Source organism: Thunnus albacares, chromosome 22, assembly GCF_914725855.1.
Source record: "Thunnus albacares chromosome 22, fThuAlb1.1, whole genome shotgun sequence".
In the NCBI taxonomy this organism is placed as follows: Eukaryota; Metazoa; Chordata; class Actinopteri; order Scombriformes; family Scombridae; genus Thunnus; species Thunnus albacares.
In genome coordinates, this window is record NC_058127.1 from 7,110,990 (window position 1) to 7,136,605 (window position 25,616).

The 25,616-nt window shown below is 38.7% G+C and overlaps 1 protein-coding gene across 1 annotated transcript; it reads left to right on the forward strand.

Moving 5' to 3' along the window:
- Positions 1-1,386: 1,386 nt before the first annotated feature.
- Positions 1,387-24,271, forward strand: usp12b (ubiquitin specific peptidase 12b). Its single transcript, XM_044341435.1, has 10 exons — positions 1,387-1,552; positions 7,530-7,610; positions 7,725-7,808; positions 9,240-9,369; positions 10,055-10,362; positions 12,190-12,266; positions 12,502-12,585; positions 15,386-15,583; positions 16,438-16,516; positions 22,675-24,271. The coding sequence occupies exons 1-10, from the start codon at positions 1,505-1,507 to the stop codon at positions 22,774-22,776; spliced, it is 1,191 nt and encodes a 396-aa protein (XP_044197370.1). The 5' UTR covers positions 1,387-1,504; the 3' UTR covers positions 22,777-24,271.
- The last annotated feature ends 1,345 nt before the right edge of the window (positions 24,272-25,616 follow it).

A 25,616-nucleotide genomic window follows, 5' to 3' on the forward strand; every position in this document is an offset into this window, starting at 1 on the left:
AGACCAGTATTGCAATTAATGAGTATTGTAATATTATTAGTGTTTTCAAGAATTATAGTCTTGAACATGTCAGTAATAAATAATCATGTTTCTACATTTGAGGCTATTCAAGTCTAAAGTTATTTGATTATATTTAATTATTTGAGAACATGTGAAGCACAAATGAGACATAGCTAGCAGCAAATATAAGCTTACCAGCCTCTTAATGTTAATTACACTATTATCCTATTAGTTTTGCTAAAGTTAGCTAGTAAACGCTTGAGGTTATGGGGGTTAAGGCTAACTTTCAAGTTCAGCTAATGAAAATAAACCACACAAAATCTTAAACAAAACTATGTAATGAAACATTGGTAGATGGAAACACTGGCAGGTGAGCTTCTTGAGTGTGTAGAATTAAGTAGCATCTAGCAGAACGGACATGGCAGAAATGGAATATAATATTTATAAGTGTGATTTCATTAGTGTATAATCACCTGAAAATAAGAATCATTGTGTTTTACTTTACATTAGAATGAGCCCTTTATATCTACATAGGGAGCAGGTCCTCTTTCATAGAGGCGGCCATGTTGCACCACCATGTTCCTACAGTAGCCCAGAACAGACAAACCAAACCCCGGCTCTAGAGAGAGGGCCTTTTACGTTTTTCACGGGTTTCGCAGCCACTGTAGGTGCTCCTACGGACAAGGGTATTCAGTATTCAGTTGATTGCAATCTGACAGGGTAAAACACATCTGTCAGGAGCCGAAATGAACACTGAAATAGTTTTTTTTCTTGCTGTAATCATTCCTCCTGTTCAGACTGGCCATTAGAAGATCCCTTCATAATGCACTTACAATGTAAGTGATGGAGGCCAAAATCCACAAACCTCCCTCTGTGCGATTTTTTAAAAAGTTTCTCTGAAGCTAATATGAAGCTTCAGTCGCCCAAATCAGTCAAATCAAATAGATATCTTTCAATGTTACAGTCTTTTTAGTTCCAAAGTCCCTCTTTTTGTTATTATATGTCCACCGCAGCTCAACAGTAAAACACTGCGGAAACACAAAGAGGGAATTTGATGCTAAAAAGACTGTAACAGTGGTAGATATCCACTTGATATGACTAACTCAGACTGATGAAGCCTCATATAAGCTTCAGATAAACTTTTAAATGCGTTTTTGCACAAAACATGGATTTTGGCCCCAATCACTTACATATAAAGCACATTTAAAGTGGATCTTTTAACAGCCAGTATGAACAGGAGGAATGATTACAGCAAGAAAAACCTCTTTCAGTGTTCATTTGGGTGCCTCACTGTTGTTTTAAGACCCACCTAAAAATTGTGAAACTACCCTTTAATATTTAGTTTGCGTGTTATTTTCAAAACCATGACCGGAAGTGACGCATGCCACTCGCTGTAACTTGACGGCGCTATTAAAGAGGGGCAGACGGCTCTCCCGGAACTCTGCAGCCGCATCGGCTCTGACAATTTCAACATCGGGGTTCGGTCCAACATGGCAGCTTACGGATGGAAATACTGATGACAGTCCGAAAGATCGCCTCGATTTGTACGATGGTAAGCGGCGGGGACTCGGCTCTGTGCTCGGTGTGTGTGTGTCCGGTGTCCGGGGGGGGAGACAGGGAGCCAGGACGCTGAGCTAGCTGCTCTGCTAGCCTGTTTTGCTAACATGATAATAACACACACACACACACACACACACACACATACTGTGCTTCCAGAAAGTTGTACAGCTCAACCTTTTAGTGCTAGATAGCTCCCCTGCTTTACAGATATTATAATGTGGTTTAATAACAGGGTGAAATTAAGCATAAACACAGCTTGTTTAGCAGTTTATTCGCCGGCTTGTTGTTTGTTTATGCGAGAAGGGCGAAAACCAGCTAGCTTAGTCTGCTAGCCCAACGGTAGCCTGCTGGACAGTTTAGACAAAGTTGTGGATATATAGATGTATAGAGGGATGGATAGATAGTTAAATGGACGGATAGATTGATGGATGGATAGCTAAATGGATGCATAGACGGACAGTTAAATGGATAGATTGATAGATGGACAATTTCCACTAATCAATAACCTTCTAGATGGAAAACTCAGCTCTTATTATTACAGCTACTACTTATTTTTTTGTGTATAGCTGCCACACACACATCTAACCCGAGTGAACAGCTGAACATCTGTACGGTCAGCAGATGTTGACACTTCAGCCAGCTGACACTGTTGTCTTTCACACTGTAGCTGATGGAGAAATTCAGCATTTCCTGTCATGGGACACACCCTGGATGTTTCCTCTGGACGGAAACATGCTTATCTTTTAGGGTTTTTAGGTTCTCACAATTTGTAACACACCTGTTGTCAGTGGTGGAAGATGTATTCAGATCCATTACTTAAGTAAAAGTATCATTATAGTGTAAAAAATACTCCCAATACAAGCAAAAGTCCTGCATTTAAAATACTACTTAAAAAACAGAAGTATTATCAGCTAAAATTACTTAAAGTATTGAAAGTAAAAGTACTTGTTTTGCAGAAAAGCGACTGCTGTTACTGTAACTGATATCAGCCGGATGCAGGAAAGAAGAAGAAACTAAATTCAGCAACGCAAAGTTTGTTTAGTTTTTCAGACTTTTCTATAAACTTTGCATTTTTGTGAAATACTGGGAAGTTTTACGTCTTTGGGCCTCAATTAGCTAACAAACAGCTGTAATGTTAATGTTAGCTAAACACAGGGCTTACAAGCCAAACAGTTTGGGAACTAATGCTTTAATCTTTAACATTTTTTTGTATTGTATTTTATAAGCTTATTATATATTATTTTATATAAAATTTAAATCTGAAAAGTAACTACAGCTGTTAAATAACAGTAGTGGAGTAGAAAGTACAATATCTCCCTCTGAAATGTAGTGAAGTGGAAGTATAAAGTAGCATCAAATGGAAATACTCAAGTACAAGTACCTTTAAAATTATACTAAAATACAGTACTCGAGTAGCCTAAATGTACTTAGTTACTTCTCAGCGCTGCTTGAGGGTAAATGAAACGCCGGTCAAAGGGAAACTATTCAAAAATGAGGAAATCTGGTGCTTGTGCTACTTTTTTTTTTTTTTTTTCTTACCTCTTTCCAGTTTAAACGATTATTTCCACACATCTTTGGTTCCCAATGAACCATGAAAGCCTCTTTTGCTCTCCAGGAGTCTCTGCACATGGAAAGCTTTTAAGGATATACATTTTAATAACCTGTCCTCCGCTTCTTCACGGAGTTTTAGGTCGGTTTGATAAACGCGCCGAGCTGACGACGATTAGATGATTAATTGACGAGTCGCCGACTGTTATTACTGTTTCCAGCTATTATGATAATCAATTCATCGTATTTAGGTATGTTTTTTAGAAGAAAATGTCCGACGTCTGTGATTCCAGCGTCTTAAATGTGAATATTTTCTAGTTTCTTTAGTCATTTATGACAAAATAAGACATTTGAGGACGTCTCTTTGGGCTTTTTGGAAACATTTCTCACCATTTTCGGACATTTTATGGACGAAACAACTGATTAAACAGTCAAGAAATGAAAATAATCGCTAGAAGCAGCTCTGATAATTGATTCTGTGGAAAATCTCGGAAGTCAGAGGTCAGCGCTTCGCTCAAAGATACTTAAGCCGATGGAAGGACAGCAGCCTGTTTGGCAGGATGTTACACAAAGGTCAAGGGTAAAAAGGTCAGACACTGTTACTCTGCTTTAATTGCTCTCGTCACACTTAATGTGACGGCTCTGTCTTTGTCTGTTTCGCAGCGACGGGCAGGCAGGCAGGCAGGCAGGGGAGCTTAAAGCTAGAAGATTAACTCCTGACTGTAACTTATCCTGTCTCTAGCCGCTGCACCTTCCCGAGCTGACAGACGGTTCGGCAGATGCCACGGAGAAGTCTGCTGCAGTCTTTTTTTTTTTTTGTAATTTCTTGGCCGGCGTCGTTGCCGGTACCGAGGCCCTGTAAGCTCTCACTTCCAAACCGGCGCTGCCTGGTGCACGCACGCACGGCGTTGTTAAAGACCACACACACAAGACCGTACAAGCCGTTTTTTTTTTTTTTTAAGTGTGAAGGCCAGCGTCATTGAGGCAAATTACCAGCAACCGCAGAACAAATACTAACAAAGGTTAATATTAGCTGCGGCTGGCAGGTTTGATCAGTGTGTTTGCCACTTTGGCAGGCGACCAGTTGCTGCCTGGAAGGTATTTGTTTTTACAGAAAATCAATTTGGCTTGTGAAACCGTGACTAGCAGGGCTGCATAAACCAGATCCGAGCAGCGTCAACATCAAGTGTTCTCATTTTTTTTTATTTTTTTTTTTTTTGATCATAAGCCACTCATGTCAAAACCGTGTCAGCGTTCTGGCGACGACTGTCCATGTTTTCAGAGGAAAAACGTAGGAAGCAGTTCCTGGTAATGTGAACATGATGATGACCAAACTGGTAGAGATGTTTATTGTCAGTACGACTCAGTGCTTTATAATTGCTTCTGCTCTCATATGCTGTTTACAGTCTGTGATATCTGCGTCAGCACCGTGACAGAGGAGACTATGAAATGTCCGAAAATGGTGAAAAATGGCGATCACTGTTTCCCAAAGCCTGATGTGACGTCCCCAAATGTTTTGTTTTGTCCACAACTCCAAAGACACTCACTTTACTGTCATAGAAACCAGAAAATATTCACATTTAAGAAGCTTGAATCTGAGAATTTGGATGTTTTTTTTCTTTAAAAAATGACTCAAAATGATGAATCGATTATCAGAATAGTTGGCAACTAATCAATTAATCGACTAATAGTTGCAGCTCTGCTCTACATACGGTCCATTTAGCAGCTGTTTTAGAGCTTTTTATTGTATCACATGATCACAACTTTGCAGATTTTACACCATTTTTTAAGTTGTACTATTACAAATATTCAACCATTAGAAGTTGAGCTGCAACGATTAGTCAGTCGACAGAAAATTAGCCAGTTATTTTGATAATTGATTAATTATTTTGCTTTTTTTTTAAGGCAAAAATGCTCCAATGGATCTGGTTCCAGCCTCTTAAAAGTGAATATTTTCTGGTTTCTTCAGTCTTTTATGATTGTAAACAAAATATCTTTGGGTTGTGGACAAAACAGGACGTTCGAGGACGTCATCTTGGGTTTCGGGAAACATTTTTCACCATTTTCTGACGTTTCATAAACCAAAACGACTAATCGATTAATTGAGAAAACGATGGTTAGTCGCATCCTTCATACCGAGCCAGTTCAAAACAAGGTCGTCAAGATGTCAGAAGAGGTTCCATTATTGTCATCTAGACTGATAGTCATGATTAATAACCATGATCACAGCGTCTAACAAAACATTTAGTCATTGAGCGTCTCTGTCTGGAATCTAGTTTCCACTGAAGCTGCACACTTCACTTCACTTTTATTTCCATCAATTCAGGAAACGTTTTTTTTGTCTTGAAACACCCGACATTACAAACAACTGAGAGATCCTTTCAAACCAAACACACACAGAACAAATCATACATATTCACACAGATATTTGTCTTCCTCTCTCTTTGTCTTTTTTCTTTTTTTTTTTTTTTTTGTTTTGCATGTGTGCTCTCGGTTTGTTTACAACCCCGTGGTGTTGGGAGGCCGTGTTGTTGTTAGATAAATAACCTCAGCGAGGCCTTTCGTCTGCTCGTCTCTTGTTGACTTTACATGCGCTGCAGAATGATGAGTAACAACAGCGTGGCTCCACTTGTGCAGTCGTTCACCGCTGAAGGAAAAAGCTGCATCATTGTTATCATCATCATTTTCCTCTCCTGTCTCTCTCTCTCTCTCTCTCTCTCTCTCTCTCTCTCTCTCTCTCTCTCTCTCTCTCTCTGTGTGTTTCTGTTTCTGCTGTTAGTGTAACAGTCAGACAGTTTCTAGAGGCTCAAACCCAAATCGCAGCCTCTAAATAAACATTTTATGATGTCTGTAAAAAAAAAAAAAAAAACAACTTGTTGCACCGATGTTAAATCTTTTTTTTCTCAAGAGTTCATGCGTAACCTCGCCGCTGACATCATTTATACACACACATGTGTTGTTTAGACGTTCAACTGTAAATCTGTTCTACACTTTCACAAACTCTCAATAACTCTCACAGGTTTGCGAAGGCGGATTCATGCAGTTATTTCACAATATCAAAATCTTATTGATCCTAATTTGAGCTGATAGATGAGCACGTTTTTCAGACTCAAGTCTAGAATACATTGTGTTTATTTATTGATTGATCGGGACAGTGTGCAGTTTTTAAACATTAAAGGCGCACTGCAACGGAGTTAGCTCAAAGCTAATTTGCATCTGCAGTCCCTCACAATCTAAACAACATACAGCAGCACAACAACAAACAGTACAAAGCAAAAAAACACACCATACAAAATACAAAGCTACACACACAACAGCACGTCACACACACCCACGATGTCAACTAGAAAATTAATAACTTGTGAAATTGAAAGCAAGACTACCTGCGCTAACGAGAAGACTGTAGATGAAGTTTAGACTCAGTGGTCACACAGCTCGTACACGTTATTTTGGTGTAACATGTATTGTTATGGCGTCCTTTTTAGTGTCCTTAAATCATAAAATTTCTGTAGATGCTTTGAAGAATTGCAGAATTTGAGGGCGTTGTTAGGTTCTATAACAAAATCATAGTTTAGCTTTAACAAATGACTCATTTAAATGTCAAGATTGTGCAGTTTATTTGGTGTAATTCAGCCCCGTTTCAATTATAACCTCATTGATAAGATGATTGTTTTAAAGCAACATGTGCTTCCAAACATAACTTTTCTCAACTGTATTGTAAATCAGCTTTTTGATAAACCTTTAAACATCAAACCATGAAGAGAAAACACAGTTTGTAGCTGTATTTTCTGTGGATTGGTGTCATTTTATAAAGTGTAAATCGACAAAACTGTTTCCAAATATGCATTAAAATTGTTCCAGGTGTCAAAGTTTAACAGAGTTCTTGTAGTTTTTGTGGCAAATATACATTTCTTATAGTTCTCTGAAGTCAAACAACAACACTTTGGACGTCATCGAAGGTTCGTCTTGACTCTTTCTCACGAAACCTGGTTAGAAAAACACAATCGTTTTCAACACAAAGACGCCTTTTAATGATTGATGCCGAATGATTAAATATATATATTTATCAGCGAGCATTGCCTGCTATAACAGCAGAGAAAGAGAGGATATCGAAGCAGGAAACACAGCTGCAACAAACAGATGGCTGCAGTCCAGCAGGGCAGAGAGAAAATAGAGCAGGAAAAACAGAAAACAATAAAGAGGAAACAAAAGGACAAAGGAGGGTTTGTGACGGATCATTTACCCAGTGTTCGGAGGATTCTGATAATTAACATCAAATATGTGAAAGAAACATTCATTTTACTGTAATGTGCCATCATGTATTTATCTTTTTTTGAGTGTTTTGAATCACAAAGAATATTTTAAATGGAAAAAAAAGAGTTCAAATTGTGATTAAATGTCTCGCTTCGCTTCTTTTCCAGGGCGCCAATGCCTCTGCCTTGGAAAAGGAGATTGGACCGGAACAGTTTCCCGTTAATGAACACTACTTCGGATTGGTTAATGTAAGTGTGGCTTCACTGGTGGATTTAAAGCTAAAACATCCTCTCCAGTCGGTCCAGTATCTTTCTCTATGTGTCTCATTTGGTCTTTTTCCTTTTTTTTTCTTCTTCCTCTAGTTTGGCAACACCTGCTACTGTAACTCAGTGCTGCAGGCTCTGTATTTCTGTCGACCGTTCAGGGAGAAGGTGTTGGCGTACAAGGTAAGCGATGAGAGAAACACCTCAGCTGTATCGACCGGCGGTATTCCTGTCTCGAGGATTACGTGGCGGACTGGTTTCTCACGCTAAAAGAATTCACTCCAAAAACATACCATATTAGTCCACATATGAGATTATGTTTTTTTTCTGGATATTATGGTTGAAAAATGGGGAAAATATGTTATAGAGTTAGCCTGATACACATGTTAATGTTGCTAGAAGTTTATTACAACTTTTCCTAGCGTTAGCCACTGGTTCTACTGGTTATGATAACATTGTCCTCATCAAAGTAGTTGCTGGGATCTGGATACACGGTGACGTCGGTTTAATTAGTTCCAATGGGGCAACGACAAATAAGCTTTTTTTCTTTGGGAGGCAATGAGGGATTATTAGCGAGATTACGAGTGTGCTCACTTTCAGTTTTGCACAAGAAAAATTGTGTGAGTGTGCACAACTACGGCTATAATGCTAGGTCAAAGTCTTCTCCTTATCCTGAGCCTATATGCCAACCTATTGTATTCTGCAATACTTAACCTTAACACAACCTAAACCTGACCAATCATCTCTGTGACACCTCACTGTAACCGAACGTTAAGCTGCAGTAAGCTACACTATTCAAGAGGGAACCAGACTTTGGCGCAAAATGATTCTGAATATGATACTTCAGTCAGTTTGGGGGTTCGTTTAAAACCTGTCTGATCCACCGATGCTCCAATTTTTAGCAATGTTGCCACGTTACAGGGTCTCAACAGTTACTTTGAATACAATGTTATGATGACTGATGACCAGAGCAACCAAAGTTATATTAAACTGTGGTTTTTCTTAAAGTAGTAATTATTAATGCAGTTTCTAGGGATTAAATTATCTGTCTAGCAGCCAATAATTACTAATCACAGTATGTATGTAAACCTGATCACAAAATCTTCTGATGAGAAACTTCAAAAAAAGAGTTTTAGACTGGAGGGTTTTTGAATATGTGACTGAAATGCAGAATGAATAATTGGCTGCACTTGAAAATATACTTGGACGAGCAAGACATCACGTTTCACCTTTTCACCAGAGAAACCGCTTCAGGAACTGGGGATCTTATCTCATCTTTGGACTAATATTATCTGAGGGAAACTTTTCCAACTGGACTAGACTTGATTTTAAGAAAAAGTATCTTATAATCAGGACTGTTTTTGAAGAGTTGAATAGTTTAAATATATTCACAGAGATGTCCAAACCCCTCTATTAACTGTTTTATTGTTCAGTCACCTCTCACCCTGATTAATTAAATTAACTTTCACATGTAATCAATGTCACAGTCATCGTATATGGTATGTGATAATCTCCAATAGATTAGATAAAAGGTCAATGTGCAGCCCGGCTGGATCGTGGAGTGACTGAGGTGTGTCCTTCTTCTTCTTCTTCTTCTTCTTCTTCTCCTTCAAGGTGCAGCCGCGTCGTAAGGAGTCCCTCCTCACCTGTCTGGCTGACCTGTTCAACAGCATCGCCACGCAGAAGAAGAAAGTCGGAGTCATCCCTCCCAAGAAATTCATCTCACGGCTGAGAAAAGAAAATGGTAGCAATTCCAAAAAAATAGAGTTGTTGCATTATCATAAAGAAGGAAAAAGCTGCTAAAACTCAGACTGACTTTGTTAGAAGAGTTTTGACTTCTCGACTCTGCCAGAATGTGCAGCTGCAGCTACTGTCAGAAACTTAAAATGCTTCCTGTTCACTGAAGGGGTTTTTTTTTTTTTTCTTCTGGAAGACATCTATCAAACATCAGGTGTTTAGAAATGTAAAAATCTGAAATGATCTTTCATCAGCGGGCTCGTTCAGACCGACTTCCTTTCACAGCTGAGAGAGCCGATTGATGAGGGAGGAAAGGATGAGGTTGAGGAAGAGAAGAAGAAGAAGAAGAAGAGGAAGAAAAAAGAGGAGGGGAGGGGAGGGGTGGGGTTGTCATCTCAGCTGAGAAGACAATCTCACAGCTGAGGAAATACATTTGTCTGCCAAATTCTGTAGCAGAAAGCAGATTAAAAAGAAGAAGAAGGTCTTAATTGGCTCTATTTTTTCCTCGCATGCTGATGTTTATTTTCTCTTCCCTCTTTCTTCAACCCTTTTCCTTCCTCATCTGTCTCTCTTTTTATATATATATTTGTTGCTATTCCTCTTTCCACTTCTCCATATCTTATATACCTCTCTGTATTTGTATTTTTTTTTCTATTACTGTATTTATATCTTTCTACATCTGTCTCTCTCAGAGCTGTTTGACAACTACATGCAGCAGGACGCCCACGAATTCCTCAACTACCTCCTCAACACCATCGCAGACCTGCTCCAGGAGGAGAAGAGCCAGGAGCGACAGCAGAACGGAAAACTGGTGCAGAATGGAGGAGGAGGAGGAGGTGGAGGGGGAGGGGGTGGAGGAGGGGGAGGGGGTGGAGGAGGAGGAGGAGGAGGAGGAGAGGGAGGAGAAGGGGAAAGCGGAAAGGAGACGCAACAGACTTGGGTCCACGAGATCTTCCAAGGCACACTGACGAACGAGACGCGCTGCCTCAACTGTGAAGCTGTAAGTGGTCGACATCGACTATTTGATTTAAGTAAATACTGTTAAGTAGGTTGAGATTCATTTGTGCTGGACTTTTCAGAAACAAAATAATACAGAGGGATTTATTACAGGCATAGAAGACGACCGTAAAACCAGGAATAACTTGGAAAATGGTTCGGTTGCGTGAGATTTGAAACATAAACCAATAAACATGGAGTTCAGAAGCAAAAAAAGATAAACTACAACAAAAAAATGTATATTTATTAATTCACAGTTGTTATTGGTCACCAGAAAAGATCGAAAAGACTCTAATATACAGAATTTGGATGCATTTTAAGGTCAAAAAAGTACCAGATTTTGGTAAAAATTTAGAAGCTGCAACAATTAGTCGATTGAAAGAAAATGAACGGGCAACACCTTTTTGTTGTTTTTCCAAGCAAAAATGTCAAATATTAACAAGTTTCGGCTTCTCATTTGTGAGGATTTTGCTGCTTTTTATCTGTTTTATGTGATGTGAACTGAAGATCTTTGCATTTTAAACTGTTGGTTGGACAAAACTAGTAATTTGAAGACATCACCATGGGCTTCAGGAAATTGTGATGGACGTTTTTTTGCTATTTTCTGACATTTTCTAGACCAAACCAAACAAAAAAGTCAGTTAATTGAAAAATGAATTGTCAAAATAATCGTTAGTTGCAGCCCTAGATGAATTTCTTTGTTCTATGATGAACATATAATCCCTCAAAAGTCAGATTTCATTTATCTTAAAGCAGTTAATTTCTAGAAGTTAGTTCATAGATGCAAATATATTTGTTAGGTTTTCAGATGGCAAGTTGAACTGACATTAAAAGGTTTTGAAAGAAGATTTTAGTCCTTTTGTTATTCGTATGTGAACCTTATTTAACCAAATATAAAAGGCTGATTTTCACTGTTGCATAAGACTAAAAAAAAGAACTTTATTTGTCATTTGATGCGTTACGACTTGTAACCCAGACACAAGATTTACTATGATGTTATAAAACTGGCTTTTTCATTAAAAACTATCAAGAATTGATTCCATAAAATCCCCAGAAACACACAGTGAAATAATCAATCAACTGTTTCTCAGCTCAGTCTTTCACTTGACTGATTCATATCGTCTCTCTTGATGTCATCAATCCACATTATGCGTCGTCTTCCCTCGTTTCCCTTCAATCAATCCCTTCCAAAACCCTCGTCGTCAGCCTCCCACCAGACCCTCTTAATCCCTGCAAACTTTCTCTCTCTGCAGTCTTCTACCTCCTTCTCCGGAGCCTTATCATTTGACATAAATCCAGCTGATCCTGAGTATTCTCCTGTAGCACCGTATCTTAAACACATTCATCCTTCTTTTTGCTTCCTCTGTCAGTGCCCACGTCTCTGATCCATATGTAAGAGCAGAGAGGTTTCAGTCTTTGTCTTTACTTCTTTCTTTATTCTCCCAAGAACGCTATTTTTGCTCGTCCAATTCTGCATTTAATTCCCTCCAAACGTCTAAATCTAAATTCTAAATCCTCCAGTTTAATTTTGATCTTTTCAGCTTCACCTTTCTGTATCTGTATCTCTTGCAAGCCTTATTTACAGCCTCTAAGATTTCTTTGAGTCGCTGCTCATCTTCTGCGAAAACAACTGCATTGTCGGCATACAGGATGTTTGTCAAGCTCTCGCCATTTATCTGTATCCCTCACTTCTCTTGTAGCGCTTCTTTTAATCATCCTTTCTGTGTACAAATGATAGACAATTAGAGATAAGATACATCCTTGTCTTACATCTCTTAAGATGTCTTCTGTTTCTGTTTCTTGACCTCGAGTTTCTTCACTTGTGTCGCAGGTGAGCAGTAAAGACGAGGACTTCCTGGATCTGTCGGTGGATGTAGAGCAGAACACCTCCATCACGCACTGTCTCAGGTACAGTTTATGCTCAGTTAATATGAAACGTAATGGCAATTATGTCTTAAAACAATACTCACATGTTCATATATATATATATATAGACATTAAAACTACTGTGGTTCATGTTTTCGTTTAACTACGAGAGTGATGAATCAACTCAAGTGATGCTCGGTTCACCTGTTAAGTTGTGAAATCCTGTTTTTAACTGTGCGAGTTCCTGTTGGTAAATGTGTGTGTTTCTACTCAACAGGGGCTTCAGCAACACAGAGACGTTATGTAGTGAATATAAGTACTACTGTGAGCAGTGTCGCAGCAAACAGGAAGCCCAGAAAAGGTGGGTGTTACTGTTATCATGTTAGTATCTCACTTTTTTTAAAAAATTGTTTCCTTTCTTTCTTTCTTTCTTTCTTTCTTGTGACTGTAACTACATTGTTACAGAATTGTGATATTGTGGTTCACACTCACAGTTGCAGCGTATTAGAGTAAAGGTGCTCCGCCTTGCTTGAAACTAAAAGCACCTTCGCTAACATCACAAGAAAAATTTTACCATTTAATGAAATATAGAATTAAGCGTCAGAGAAAGTAGCAGTGGCTCTACATTACACAACAAAGGATATGTGTCACAAAAGTCAAGGTTCACAGGCTTGAGTCATGGATCAGATCATTTTTCGGTTCAGCAAAAAAAAAAAAAAGAGGGGGGTAGACAAATATAACTTTGCTTTCTATTTATTTGGTAAAACACTTAAAGAAAGGCATTGTCTTAAATGAAAACAACATTCAAGATGTCCAATGTTTAAATAAAATCTTAAAATATATAAAATATTCAATACTTAATTGTTTAATTAAAGTACAGTATGAGTCATGATACCCTCCTCTCTTAAACATGGTAGTGAATGAAACAATAGTCTGTGTCCACATCATCAAAACTTGATGATAACTTACAAACATGAACATACGTCTTATCCTGCAGCTTAGCTTGATTAAAAAAAGTGCACGGCTAGATGCTAATTAGCTGCTCAGCTGCAGCACATTAAACATCATGTAAACATACCTGCAGATGTCACTTCAGACCTGTTAGATGCTGGTTTGGTCGTTCCTCTTCAAAAACAGCAATTTGTTTACTTTTCCTCCAATGAGACATTAAATTTAGAAGTTAATCTGCAGTTCACATGTGTGCTGAACCGTGGGGGGGGGACCCGTACGGATCAACTATGTTCCTTTACACCTCTATGTATTTAATGAGGGAGGCGATTGTTTAAACCATCAACCACATTGATAATGAGATGAGCACCATGATGCAGTGTTGCAATGCAAAAAACTCACCAGTGCAGGTCAGAAAACAGGATGAAGTTAGTTTGATAATCAGCAGCTGGACACAAACTGTACCCAGTTGTCTGCATCGAGTTGAAGTTGGGAACGTATCATGCATGTTTCCAGATCTATATTTTTATTCTGGGGCTCTACTGGGATACATATGCATGATTTACAGTCAAAAAAACTCCTTATTTATCTTGTACTGTCCCTTTATGCAGCCCCTCAGTTCAGCCTATGTCTGAAACTGGCTGTTTTAGGCCCTCTCTGTTCTGATTGGTTAGCTTCAGGATGCTGCTGCTCAAAATATAAACTTCTCAAAATACATCTGTACTAACCTTACGAGGCAGCTGCATTCACGAAATCACACAAGAATCCTGTGTCAACAACAAACTGTGTAACAAATAATAATAAAAAAAAAAAATTCAGTATAACAAACCATCTGGCACGTCAGGCTACATCTGTACATGTTTGAGCCCTGTTGGCTGAGGAGTGCTGCTTCACGGATGCAAGTATGAAAAACAGGTGCTGTTTGGATCCAAGGACACATCGTAGCGTGTAGACAAAGCAAGCAAAGCAAATGTGCCTCGGTGTTTTTCTGGTTATGACTTATTGACCACAAAGCATTGATAAAATGTTGCTGCACTTGATAAAAATATATTAACGGCATCAAATATCTCAGTTGCACGCAGATCAGAATGTTTTAATTATTGATGCACAGAGCAGCTCTTGACAGAAAGCTCACAGGGTCGCTTTAAACGTCGTCTCGCTTCAAACACGAGGCAGCATGAAAAGACTTTTGGTTGTTTTTTTTGAAAGCAGTTTGCAGGTCGCTTTGAGTCTCAGCTGACTTTTTTATATACATAAACCGTGTAAGAGCGGCGGTTGTAGCTTTTCTCTCACACAGCGGTATGCGTCACATGACTGATCGAAAGCTCTTCTAAAGCGGACAAATACAGTCACAGCGTGCTCCATTAGAAAGTACCACCAAAACCACATATGATGTTACCGTAGCAACCAGCCAGGGCCTTCCTGTCACATTCTGAGAAGTTCATTGCGGGTGTTCAAAAGCTGAGGTGAGGCCGATATGTCTATTACCAACCACAGCACGATGGTCTGAGAACAATAATAGGTCGTGGTGGCTGAACGGACGTCGCACATGAATGACACATCCAAAAAAAACCCCCCAAAAAAAAAAAAAACCCCCACCACCAACCAGTAAAGACTGTCTGTCCAGTGTGTCTCATGAGTGCAACTACATGTATTTTTATACATACCATCCGCCATGTTTGGGCGCCTGCTAAGTGCACCATGTAACATCCATTAGCTTGAAAGGGCCATGCTGTCACCAGCGACTGCGCCTCACATTAACACTGAGCAGAATGCTGTGAGAGCACACGAGCCAATGGTTCGGCCAAATTAGGAGGAGCAAAAAGCGTCTAAAAAAACACAGTTCTTGTTCCTGGTAGGGGGTCTGGAACAGTAACGGCATCAACATGGAAAGCTTTTAGCCCTCCGAGTGTCTTGTCAGTGACAAATCACCCTCGCCGCCTGTCGTTTTGGGACTTTTACTACCCTTAAAATGATTTCTATAAGCCTCGCTCTTTACTTTTTCTTTCATTTTTTTAATTGTCTTTGTAACTTAAAACACATTAACCACAAAAAACTGAACACACACATGCAGTTCAGTTTGGTTTAATTTCGTTTGACACTCAGCAGATCACTTAGTGTGTTTTTTTTTTTGTTTTTTTTATGAATCGATGCCATCAAAGCTTGTGAAACACCATTAAAACCACATTAAAAAAACCCTCTTTCTCTGCCAGGATGAGGGTAAAGAAGCTGCCGATGATTCTCGCCCTACACCTGAAGCGTTTTAAATACATGGACCAGCTTCACCGCTACACCAAACTGTCCTATCGCGTCGTCTTCCCCCTGGAGCTCCGCCTCTTCAACACGTCCGGGGACGCCACCAACCCGGACCGCATGTACGACCTGGTGGCTGTTGTTGTACACTGTGGCAGGTAGGTTCCTTTTATTTTATATACATCTTAAAACATGTCTGGAGGAGATCTTTAAGATTCTGGACTGTTGGTTGGACAAAACAAGCAAATCAAAGGCTATTTTTTTTTAACATTTTACTGACCAAATGATTAATTGATAATGAAAGGAATCAATATTTGCAGCCCTAATAATGCTGGAAATCCAGAGGAGCTAATCTTTGAATTAGGACTATATTTAAACCAGATCTTTTCAGAAGATTTTGGTGCATCTTGCTTACAAATGGAGCAAGAAAAGTTCAATAATTGGCTTATTACCTCATTTATCGAAACAAACTTCCACAGAAATTCACATTAAAGATAATACAAGTAAAGATAACAGGTCCTATAAATGTTGCAGATATAAATAAAGGTTGCTTGAGTCAATGTCAGTTAGAATCAGGTGATTCAGGCATCTGGAAAGTCCTCTTGAGGTTGACGTCAGCTGATATATGTGTGTAAGTGAGCATATGCAAGTCATTAGTCCGCTGGATCGTCTTCGTCTCTCTCTCTCTCGCGGATGAGTTTGATGTAATCCTCAGGTGGATAAACATATTTAGACACAAAAGGCTAACACGCTGCGGTCTGTCGAGATGAGAACATGTTATTCCCACATGCTCCAATAAGAAGGGTCACTCGGTTTATCACAAACACAAAAATTTAAAGTGGTGCTGAGCTGTTTTATTTGCAATTTTGGAGCATTTATTTAATGTTCGCTTCGCTGGCTTTGACACAGTAATAACAGACGATTATATTCTTGCTTGGGAATAAAAGAAAAACCATTTAACACCATTAGACATGTATGAAATGCCTCTCATGTGTTTTTTCTTCTTCTTCAGTGGTCCTAACCGTGGTCACTACATCACCATTGTCAAGAGCCACGGCTTCTGGCTGCTGTTTGATGACGACATTGTAGAGGTGAGGAAGGTTTTCTTATGTCTTCTTTATGTTTTTTTTAGTATTTGTTTAAAAAAAATAGTCATTTATTCCATTTGGCGGTTAAATGGATGCCTCAAATTTTGAATACAGTCATTAAAAAACTGCCCATTTTAAAGGCATTATGGTATGAAATGATCTTGTATCCACTTCTGTCACATTATCAGCAGGTAAACCTTTATTTTTTTTCAATATACAAAGATAAGATGCTGCACATCATCTCGTCCTTACATAGAAAATAGTCAGTTGTGTAATATTTATGCTTTATCCTTTTCTGCTGCAACTCATCCTCACTGTTGCAAAAGGAACAACCAGTCCCCTAAAATCAAGATTTACAAGCAGGGAAAAAAAAAAAGTAGTTTATTGATTTGATGATGTCAAGTCTTCAAATGGTTGTAAAAGTCTGAAAAGAAATGAAAAAATAACGACACCTTGAGCCGTTGAAACCTCTTTTTGTTATATTTCTTTTATTTTTTTTTTACACATTCGCACCTGCGAATGAAATTCCTGTAATAAACGATTTATGAACCAAAGTTTGAGTCCTTAACAAGAGAAAAACAAAAGTAACAGGCAACAAAAATGTTAAAAACTGAATAAAATCGGCTTTAAAAGGTACTTCGAACTGACAAACAAATTGAACAAAGACTCAGCTAAACTCAAGGTTATCAAGTTATACAGTATGTTACAAATTTTATATAAATTTTGAAAAGTAATACAGACAGAAAAGGCTTCGGCGATAACATTTTAAAAATAATTCTGAAACAAACCAGTGCAAAGAGGCTGAAACAGGTGTACTGTGAAATATCTACGAGTAAAAACTTTAAGCAAACATCCGACCAAACGACGACTGAGATTAAAATCTCCTCTTAGTCTCCTTTCCTCACAGTCTCATTTAGAAGTTTCCCCATCTCCTCTTAACCAGACAGGAATTTCAAGTAGCTATCCTTCCAGACTCCGGGTAGAAGATCCTGGCGCTCCAAATGTTGTGCCTGGAGTTCGTATGACAGGCCGACCTACATACCTCAACCTCCTCTAAATAATGAGGAGTTAAAATAAGGTTTAGTGATCAGCGTTGCTATTAGAGAAAGAGAAGAAGAGTGAATGGAAATAACCATGAAGGAGATAATAGGAGGAAAAAGAAGACAAAAGTGGACATCTGCTTTAGATTAAGAACGCAGGATTTAGCCTGAAGGCTTCTTCTCATATTCACCATGTACTTACTTTTGATTTTTTTTTTTTTTTAATTGAAGCATTTTTCATCCCAGTTATGCAATTTTAAAGGACCAATGTGTAGGATTTAGTGGCATCTAGTGGCGAGGTTGTGGATTGCAACTAACAGAATACCACCAAAGAAGAAGACCCAATCCTGTAGATATAAAGGGCAACAATTCCTATTATCAGGTGATTTATACACTAATTAAAACATACTTACAAATATATTCCGCTCTGCTAGACGCCACTAAATTCTACACACTGCACCTTTAAGGTTTTTTTTTTTTTTTTTTTTTTTTTAAGATAAGGAAGACCTGGAAGAAAGAGACGGCACATTGTGTAACGAAAATAAGAAATATGACAGATGTCAGCTCTGTCTGCTCCAGCCCCTCATTCCTCTTCTTTTAATATTTATAGTCTGCAAGCAGGTGATACTGACGTGGAATGTGGGAATAACCAAGTTTTTCACAAAACACTGGTGCTCAAATAGAATTAAAATATTTTAGTTTTTTTTTTTATTAAATTACCGGCCTGCTGTTCCTCCTCTCTGCAGTGTCTAATTCACTATAAAACCATCTGCTTTCCTCTCTGATGTTGCGACAAGGGGAAAACATGGCAGTCTGACATCCTTCTAGCATGTGTGATAGCGCTCAGCCCCCCCCCCCCTCCCCGCCCCACCACCCTTGTTGAACGGTTTCCCAGCTCCCCTCCCAGCATGCTTCCATCCACGCTGGTAGCCGACATGTCAGCAGTCAAAGATGTAACTGTTTGCGTAATGATGATTTACCAATCCACACGTGGGGCGGGGGGGGGGAATTAACCAGCATCTCCCACCCTGCAATCAACAAGTACATCATCACTAGTATATAGTGTGAGCCAAAAGCATGATGTAGCTTTTTAGTCATTGGCAGTTCACCACCGCAGAACTTGTCCAAAACCTCCTCGGCATGCTGCTGTGTCTGAGCCGCAGCCAAGTAACCTTTCAGTTTGTTATTTTTCTTTCCTCCGAGCCAGAAAGTACGGCATGCCACAGCAATCAAGCTATCAGCAGTTAACGGACTGTGCAGTCATAATGGTTAAACCTTCCAGGACTTGTTGAGGTTCAGTCTGTATTATAGACACCAATGTACTAACAAGGTTTTCATAGCTGTGTAAATGTTTTTTGTTTCACGTCAGCGCTTTTTTAGCTTTTTTAGTGGCTCGTTCAAAAAGTGTCCGGCTGGTTTTATGTTCAAAACTAATGAACAATGAGAAGACGAAGCGAAGGTTAAAAGAAATGACAAATTAATTTTTCTTTCTCAGTCTGATGATGTAAATACTTTATTTTATTTTAGGGTGTGTAATTTAAGTATTTCACTGAAAATTTCCAATGAAGTGTATATAAGTACTATTTAATTTGGTGCTAATTACCAGCAAATTAGGAATTTATTAAAAAAGAAAATTGCTCCATAAACCCAAGCCATTTTTTAAAAGAATGTATTATTTGAAACTTTAGTCTCCATTTATGTTGAATTGTATTTGTAGACGAATTTTTGCATGTTTGACTGACCTGCTTTGCACCGACTAAACGTGTCTGTCTGCTAACAATTAATTGGAAGTTTCTGTATTTTACTTATAATTTGTATTAAATTACATAGTTCTTTTTAGAAAATTATAAACCTTTTAAAGTAAAGCTTTCCCCAAACATCATGGAGTAATTTAACAGCATCTAACAAAGTGAATTACATCGTTTTTTTTAAAGTCTAAAGGAAATAAACCGCTTTTATTTGAAATTAATGGCCTGAGACTTTCGTACAATAATGTGCATCAATTTAAATTTGAACTAGAGCTGCAACGATTAATCGATTGGAACAAAATGATTAGGCGACTATTTTGATGATTGATTTTCAAACATTCAGCGGCTCCGGCTTCTCAAATGTTTTTCTTTGTCGTCTATGACGGTAAATTAAATATCCTAAGATTACGAAGCATTAGTTGGACAAAATGAGCTGATCGAAGACATCACCGTGGGCTCCGAGAGATTGTGGACGCCATTTTTTTCACAATTTTTTTGACTGCATTTCATCAACTAAACAATTAATTGAGAAAATAATCGACTGATTAATCGGTATTTAAAATAAACAATAGTTGCAGCCCTGTCTTGAACCATTAATTCCATTTATATTCTTGACCTTTCAGTTATTTCACAGTCCCGCTACACTACCGTTGTCTCTAAAAGTACTAAAACAGTGTTTTCACAAGTTGTCGCTCTTTAAATCCTGAGAGTTGACATTTGTTAATACACACGGATTTAAAATTTGTTTTTTTTGTTTTTTTTTATGGCTAGACTAGTTATATAATCCTTCCCAGTGCACGTCACGTCTGCATCCATTTTTGTAAATATTACATTATGTCATAGTGTAATTTAACTGCTCTGTAATAATGATAATGAATGAGTTACTTTGAGAAAATGAATATTTATTCCACAACTCTTCCACATGAGTCTGTAAATAGTAATTATTGAAAACTAATGACTGTCTGGAGCAGAAAAACACATTTAAAAGTCTAAAACTCATCTGCATGTTTGACAAAATGGTCAGTCAGGACTCCAGACTAACTTTTACACTGGTAGCACTGGTGCCAACAAGTTTGTCACTTGGTCACACCAGCACACTTTTTTTTTTTCTTGGTACACAGACCTCCACACTGCGACTAAAGTGGTTGCATATGCGACCATTTTTTCAGTGTGTGAGATAAACAGAGGAGGCAGCGGCGGTGGGGGGGAGGACGAGCAATGGTGCAGGTTCCTCCTCCTCCTCCTCCTCCTCTTCGCCCTGCTGGTCGCTCGTGCCGCCAGTGTTTTGTTAGTCTGCGTCCAACTTGCGCTGAACCTGCTGCTGCTTCTTCCGGCGGGTCACCGTGTCAAGCGCCTGCTGTTCTCACCAACGTGTCGCTGCTACACAACTGTGTCTGTCTCTTCGCTCTCCTCACCCCTCGTTCCTGTCAGACCGCCGCTGCAGCCGCATCCTCGTTAAGATGCACCCACATAAATGCGACCACGTGAAATTTGAGCTTGCACACTTTGAATAAACGGTCGCAGTCTGGAGCCCTGTTTAGTTACGTAAAAGTGAGATGTAGCAGATGGGCTAAAACATTCAAAGCTGCTGGTGTGGTCTCTCTATAGTACGTTCTTCATATAAACTAAGTATTTTATACAGGAAAATACGTCAGTCTTCCTCTCTGACTCAAATACGGTTCCAGCTCAGTGATGATTCTAGTTTTCCCCTAATTAAAACATCAAATCTATACATTAGAGGAATTTCTTTACACTTCTTCGGGAACCCAAATGAAAATAGTTTATTTTTCTTTTTAAATCTCTCGGGCAAGCGGGAAAAAAGAAGTCACCCCTGCTGTTTTGAATACAGAGGAAACCGCTGCTCAGTCACAGTCATCAAGGACTGATGTTTAAAACCGATCCCACCACCAGTGTGTTTTTCCACTATGATGGGAAGGAGGTTCCTCGCTAACATCTGGTCCGGCAGACCAGAAACTGGCCGAGTTTCCGAAGATTCCGCTGAGTTTGCAGAGCAGAAATTCTTAACTTATCACTTTTTTTTTTTATGGTTTTGAGATTTACTGGCTTGCTTTTGTATTCTGTCTCTTACTCTCTTTCTTATAAATTATATCTTCCTTCTCTTTTTTTTTTTTTTTTATCTCTTCTGTTTTGGATCTTTCCACCTGGAACTGAAACCACTTCAGTTTTCTGAAGTTGTGAGCCAGTTCTCTTTCACCGCCACTCTAAAAGTATTGTTTTTGTGGTTTGTGTGTTCAGCCCCTCTCATCTCTCTCTCTCTCTCTCTCTCTTTCTCTCTCCCTCTTTGGATAAAACTCCTACACCAAATAAGAAACAGTTGTCAGGGCAGAGTCTCAAGATATTCACCACCTACTTGTCAACATACTTGATTTTTTTAAAGGGGATATTTGGTAGCGAAATGAAAAAGAGAAGCCTCCGTGAAACAGTTACACAACTAAAGTTCAGCTGAACAGAGCGCCAGTGAACTGAAAGGAAGGATTTTATTTATGTGTTGCTAACTCAGACCTCCTCAAAGTCCCGTCATGTCTTCAGGTCAACTGTATACACAGGTTTACCGAGATTATAGAAAAGAAATATATTTATTTTCATGCCAGGAGAGGTAGTAATGTTTTACAGATATGTACTTAAGAATAACAAATGACTACAGAAATAACAGCTGTGGTTTGACTAAGAATGTTGTCTCTCAAAACCCAGTCACACAAAAAAAAAAAAAATACCAAAGCGATGTTGAATTGTGGTAAATCTTTCTTGGCTCCCTGACGCATGACAAACATTTGTCGTCTGTCAGTTTGCTCTGTGAATAGGGAGAGAAGGGAGGGGGGGAGAAACAGCAAAAAACAGGTTGCAAATTTATAATATTATCTCTACTTTTGTGCCACTTTGGAAGGTCATCTTGTAGGTTTTTATTGTGATAAAATATGCTATTTTTTTTTTCCTTGTCAAATGGAGGAATTCAGAATGATTTAACATGAATAGACACAAAAATATTTGAGGCAGAATGTTCTTGGCTTTTGTTGCTTTACAGGATGTGCTGAATGTGTGTGATTTTTTTTTTTTTTGAGACTTGTATCTGCATGAAGAAGAAAAGAGAAACTATTTCATGTTCCTGGACAGAAATATGTACTAAATTCTAGCTTCAAGAAATAGTTTTAGGGGGAGTAGCTTTCCCTTTCAGAGAGTAAAGTAAATTGATACCGCTGATGTCTGCGCTTGGATGCCAAGATGGCAAATAAACGTATTCCCCAAAATGTTGAACTAGTCACCGAAGCACATCGAACTGTCAAGAAAAGCAATTTCACTGGGAAACCTTCACGTGTCTCAAGTCCAACTTCTGTCTCGTTTTGTTTTCTTGCAGAAAATTGACGCGCAGGCGATCGAGGAGTTCTACGGTCTGACTTCGGACATTTCCAAGAACTCTGAGTCAGGATACATCCTGTTCTACCAGTCCAGAGACTGAGCCAGCCAGTGGTAAAAAATCCCCAACGAACTGTCACTCAACAGAAGGGGGAGGGGCTTACGGCAGCCACCGGCTCCGCCCAGTACGCTCACATAAGTATCCAGGCTTTATTCCCTGTAGGCGGAGCTTTGCACTGGAGCGTCACGCGGATCGGTTGAGACGTGTGCAAGGTCGCATGGCAGCCTCCTGGATTATGACCGTTACGATCCTCTGAGCCCACACTGCAACAAAGCACCTTAGAAAACTTCTTTTTTTAAAAAAAAAAACAAAAAAAAAACGGCTGATTCCGTCATACTCGGCGCGCTTTGCACTGTGGCATCAGCTGGGACGACCCGAGTAACGCCAATCCAAGAGGCTGACATCGCCGTGTGCACAGCGGTTCATTTTTTGGAGGGTAAAAAAGCAGTTTGAGACCGTGGAGATGATGCAGATTTAACCAATCAACTGTTTTTTCGGATGAACGTCCGTGATGGAGGATCGTAATATTCCTCGTCATGAGTAACCACCGGTGTCATCACACTTCTTTAGCCTTTTTTTGTGTGTGTGTGTGTGTGTGTGTGTATATTATACCGTGCTAAAATTAGCTTTCCACAGTGACCGTAAGGGTTTCCTTAGCTTTTATGCTAACACACAGGTACCATACGATCACTTTAAACACCCCCACCCCCTTTCCTCCCCCCGAAACATTCTCTAACCGAGAAACTAATACCTGACAGCTTTGATAGATGTCCCACCTGTCACAACAAAACTACTGACACTACCTTTTTAACGAAAAAGATAAGTTTTTGAAACGTGTTCGGAGCGCGGAGCGGCGCGGCGACGCAGTTGCTAGTTTGCAGTGTTTGTATCATACGGTGGGTTGCCATGAAGTGGTGCTAACAAGTGTTATTGGCGAGGCGGGAAATGAAAAACCAGCCACTTTTAGAGAAAAGTGTTGAATCGGTTAAATTCGGCTTTGACAGATGAGTAAAGCTAATTATTTTCAGTTTTTACAAAGACTATTGGGGAATTTATTGTTTTTAATTTCAAATATTAAAGAAAAACAAGGGAAAACAAAAAAAAAAAAAAGCTGGGTGAAAGTCTAATTTTACCTGAAATACAGTTTACAGTATCTGTAATTTAACCAATATTGTGTTTTATGTATTTTTAAAAGTTTATTTCAGCAGCTCATTTGCATTTTTCCCTATTTTTCTCTTAATTTTCTACTACAAGGTGCATTCTATGAGTGTGTTTTACTCTTAAATGCGGTAATCTGCATCCTGAAGCAGAAAAACACAACTTTTTGATGATCAGAAACATAAAATATTGGTAAAAATCAGTTTAAACCCAGATATCTGGAGGTTCTTTTAGGGTAAAAACTGAAAAGAATGAGCCTTACAGATCGCCAACAACCCTGTTCTTGTTTAAATGTAGCTGGTTACGCAGCGAAAGCGGCTGGTGAGAACGTCACTGGTGTGTCGTGCCATTACAGGTCATGTTTGGTGCCACAGTGGGGTAAAAAAAAAAAAAAAAAAACTCAATAAGGGAAGACATTGAACGAAGGGTTGTCAGGTATTTCAATGTTAAACAGCATAAGCTAACTTTTTTTTTTTTTTTTTTTTTTTTTTTTTAAAGCGAGCTTTTCGTGGTTTGGACAGCGAGCACAGTTGCCTTTGCAGATTGCTTTCAAAAGGTTGTTTTTGACTCTTTTTTTTTTTTTTTTTAAAACAAGCCAGAATATGCACATTTGTATCATTTTTTTTAAAGTGACACACACACACACAGAGGGAGAGAAATATATGTTTTCTTTCCTTTTTTTTGTCAGACATCCGAACTGTCACACTACATACAGGCCCATCTGAATGTTTCTTTTAGTGTCTTTTTTTTCCTCATTATTTCAGGAAACTTTAACACCTCCGATACGCACACACACACACACACACACATACACACATACATCTCGCTGCAGCTATTTCAGTACACTCATAATATCAGCCACCAATCACACTCTGACAAATTTTGACTCTGGCTTAAGTGTTTCTAGTGCAGCTGCAGCTCTGGCAGGCAGTCAGACCTTTTTACATAACATGTTTTTCACTCCAGAAATCTTAAATTGCTGCCCTCAGTAATGCTGAGCGATGCTAACGGATGTGGAACGAGTCTGTGTGGTATATATATTAATGCAGTAAGACTGTCACCACTGTTGTTCTGATAACATGTTTGTCTCAGCAGTTTAAAATGGCTTTCCTCTCCTCAGTATCTTTTAAAATCTAATTTAACTTGCAAGAATTTAAGTAGATTAATCGATATCTGCAACCATTTATCGTCCATTTTTTTCAAGCAAAAACAAATATTTGATGGCTCCAGGTTCTCAAATGTGAGAATTTGTTGCTTTTCTTAGTCATACATGATAGTGAATTGAATATTTTTGGTTTTTAAGACCTCACCTCGTGCTCTAGGATACTGTGATGGACATATTTACTGTTTTCTGATGTCTTATAGACGGAAAAATTAACAGATTTAAACATGAAAATAACTGATTAGTCCGTAATGATCGTTTGTTACCATCTCGAGGGCTGCAGCTACTAACAATTTGAACTTTATTCATCCTATTAGCGGTGAAATTAAAGGATTATGTCAAACATTTGGCAGTATGTGCTTTTCTAAAAAATCTGCAAATTTCTGAAATTATGTAATACACTATTTTTGTTCACATCATGCTGAATTAATCAAAAATTAGTGCTAAAACAAGAAAGTCAGTTCATTAGTCGATTGACGGAAAGTTGTAGTAAATAGATCAAATTCTATATAATCGTTGTAAATAAAAATGTCACACGTTTGTAGTTTCCACCTTAACCAGT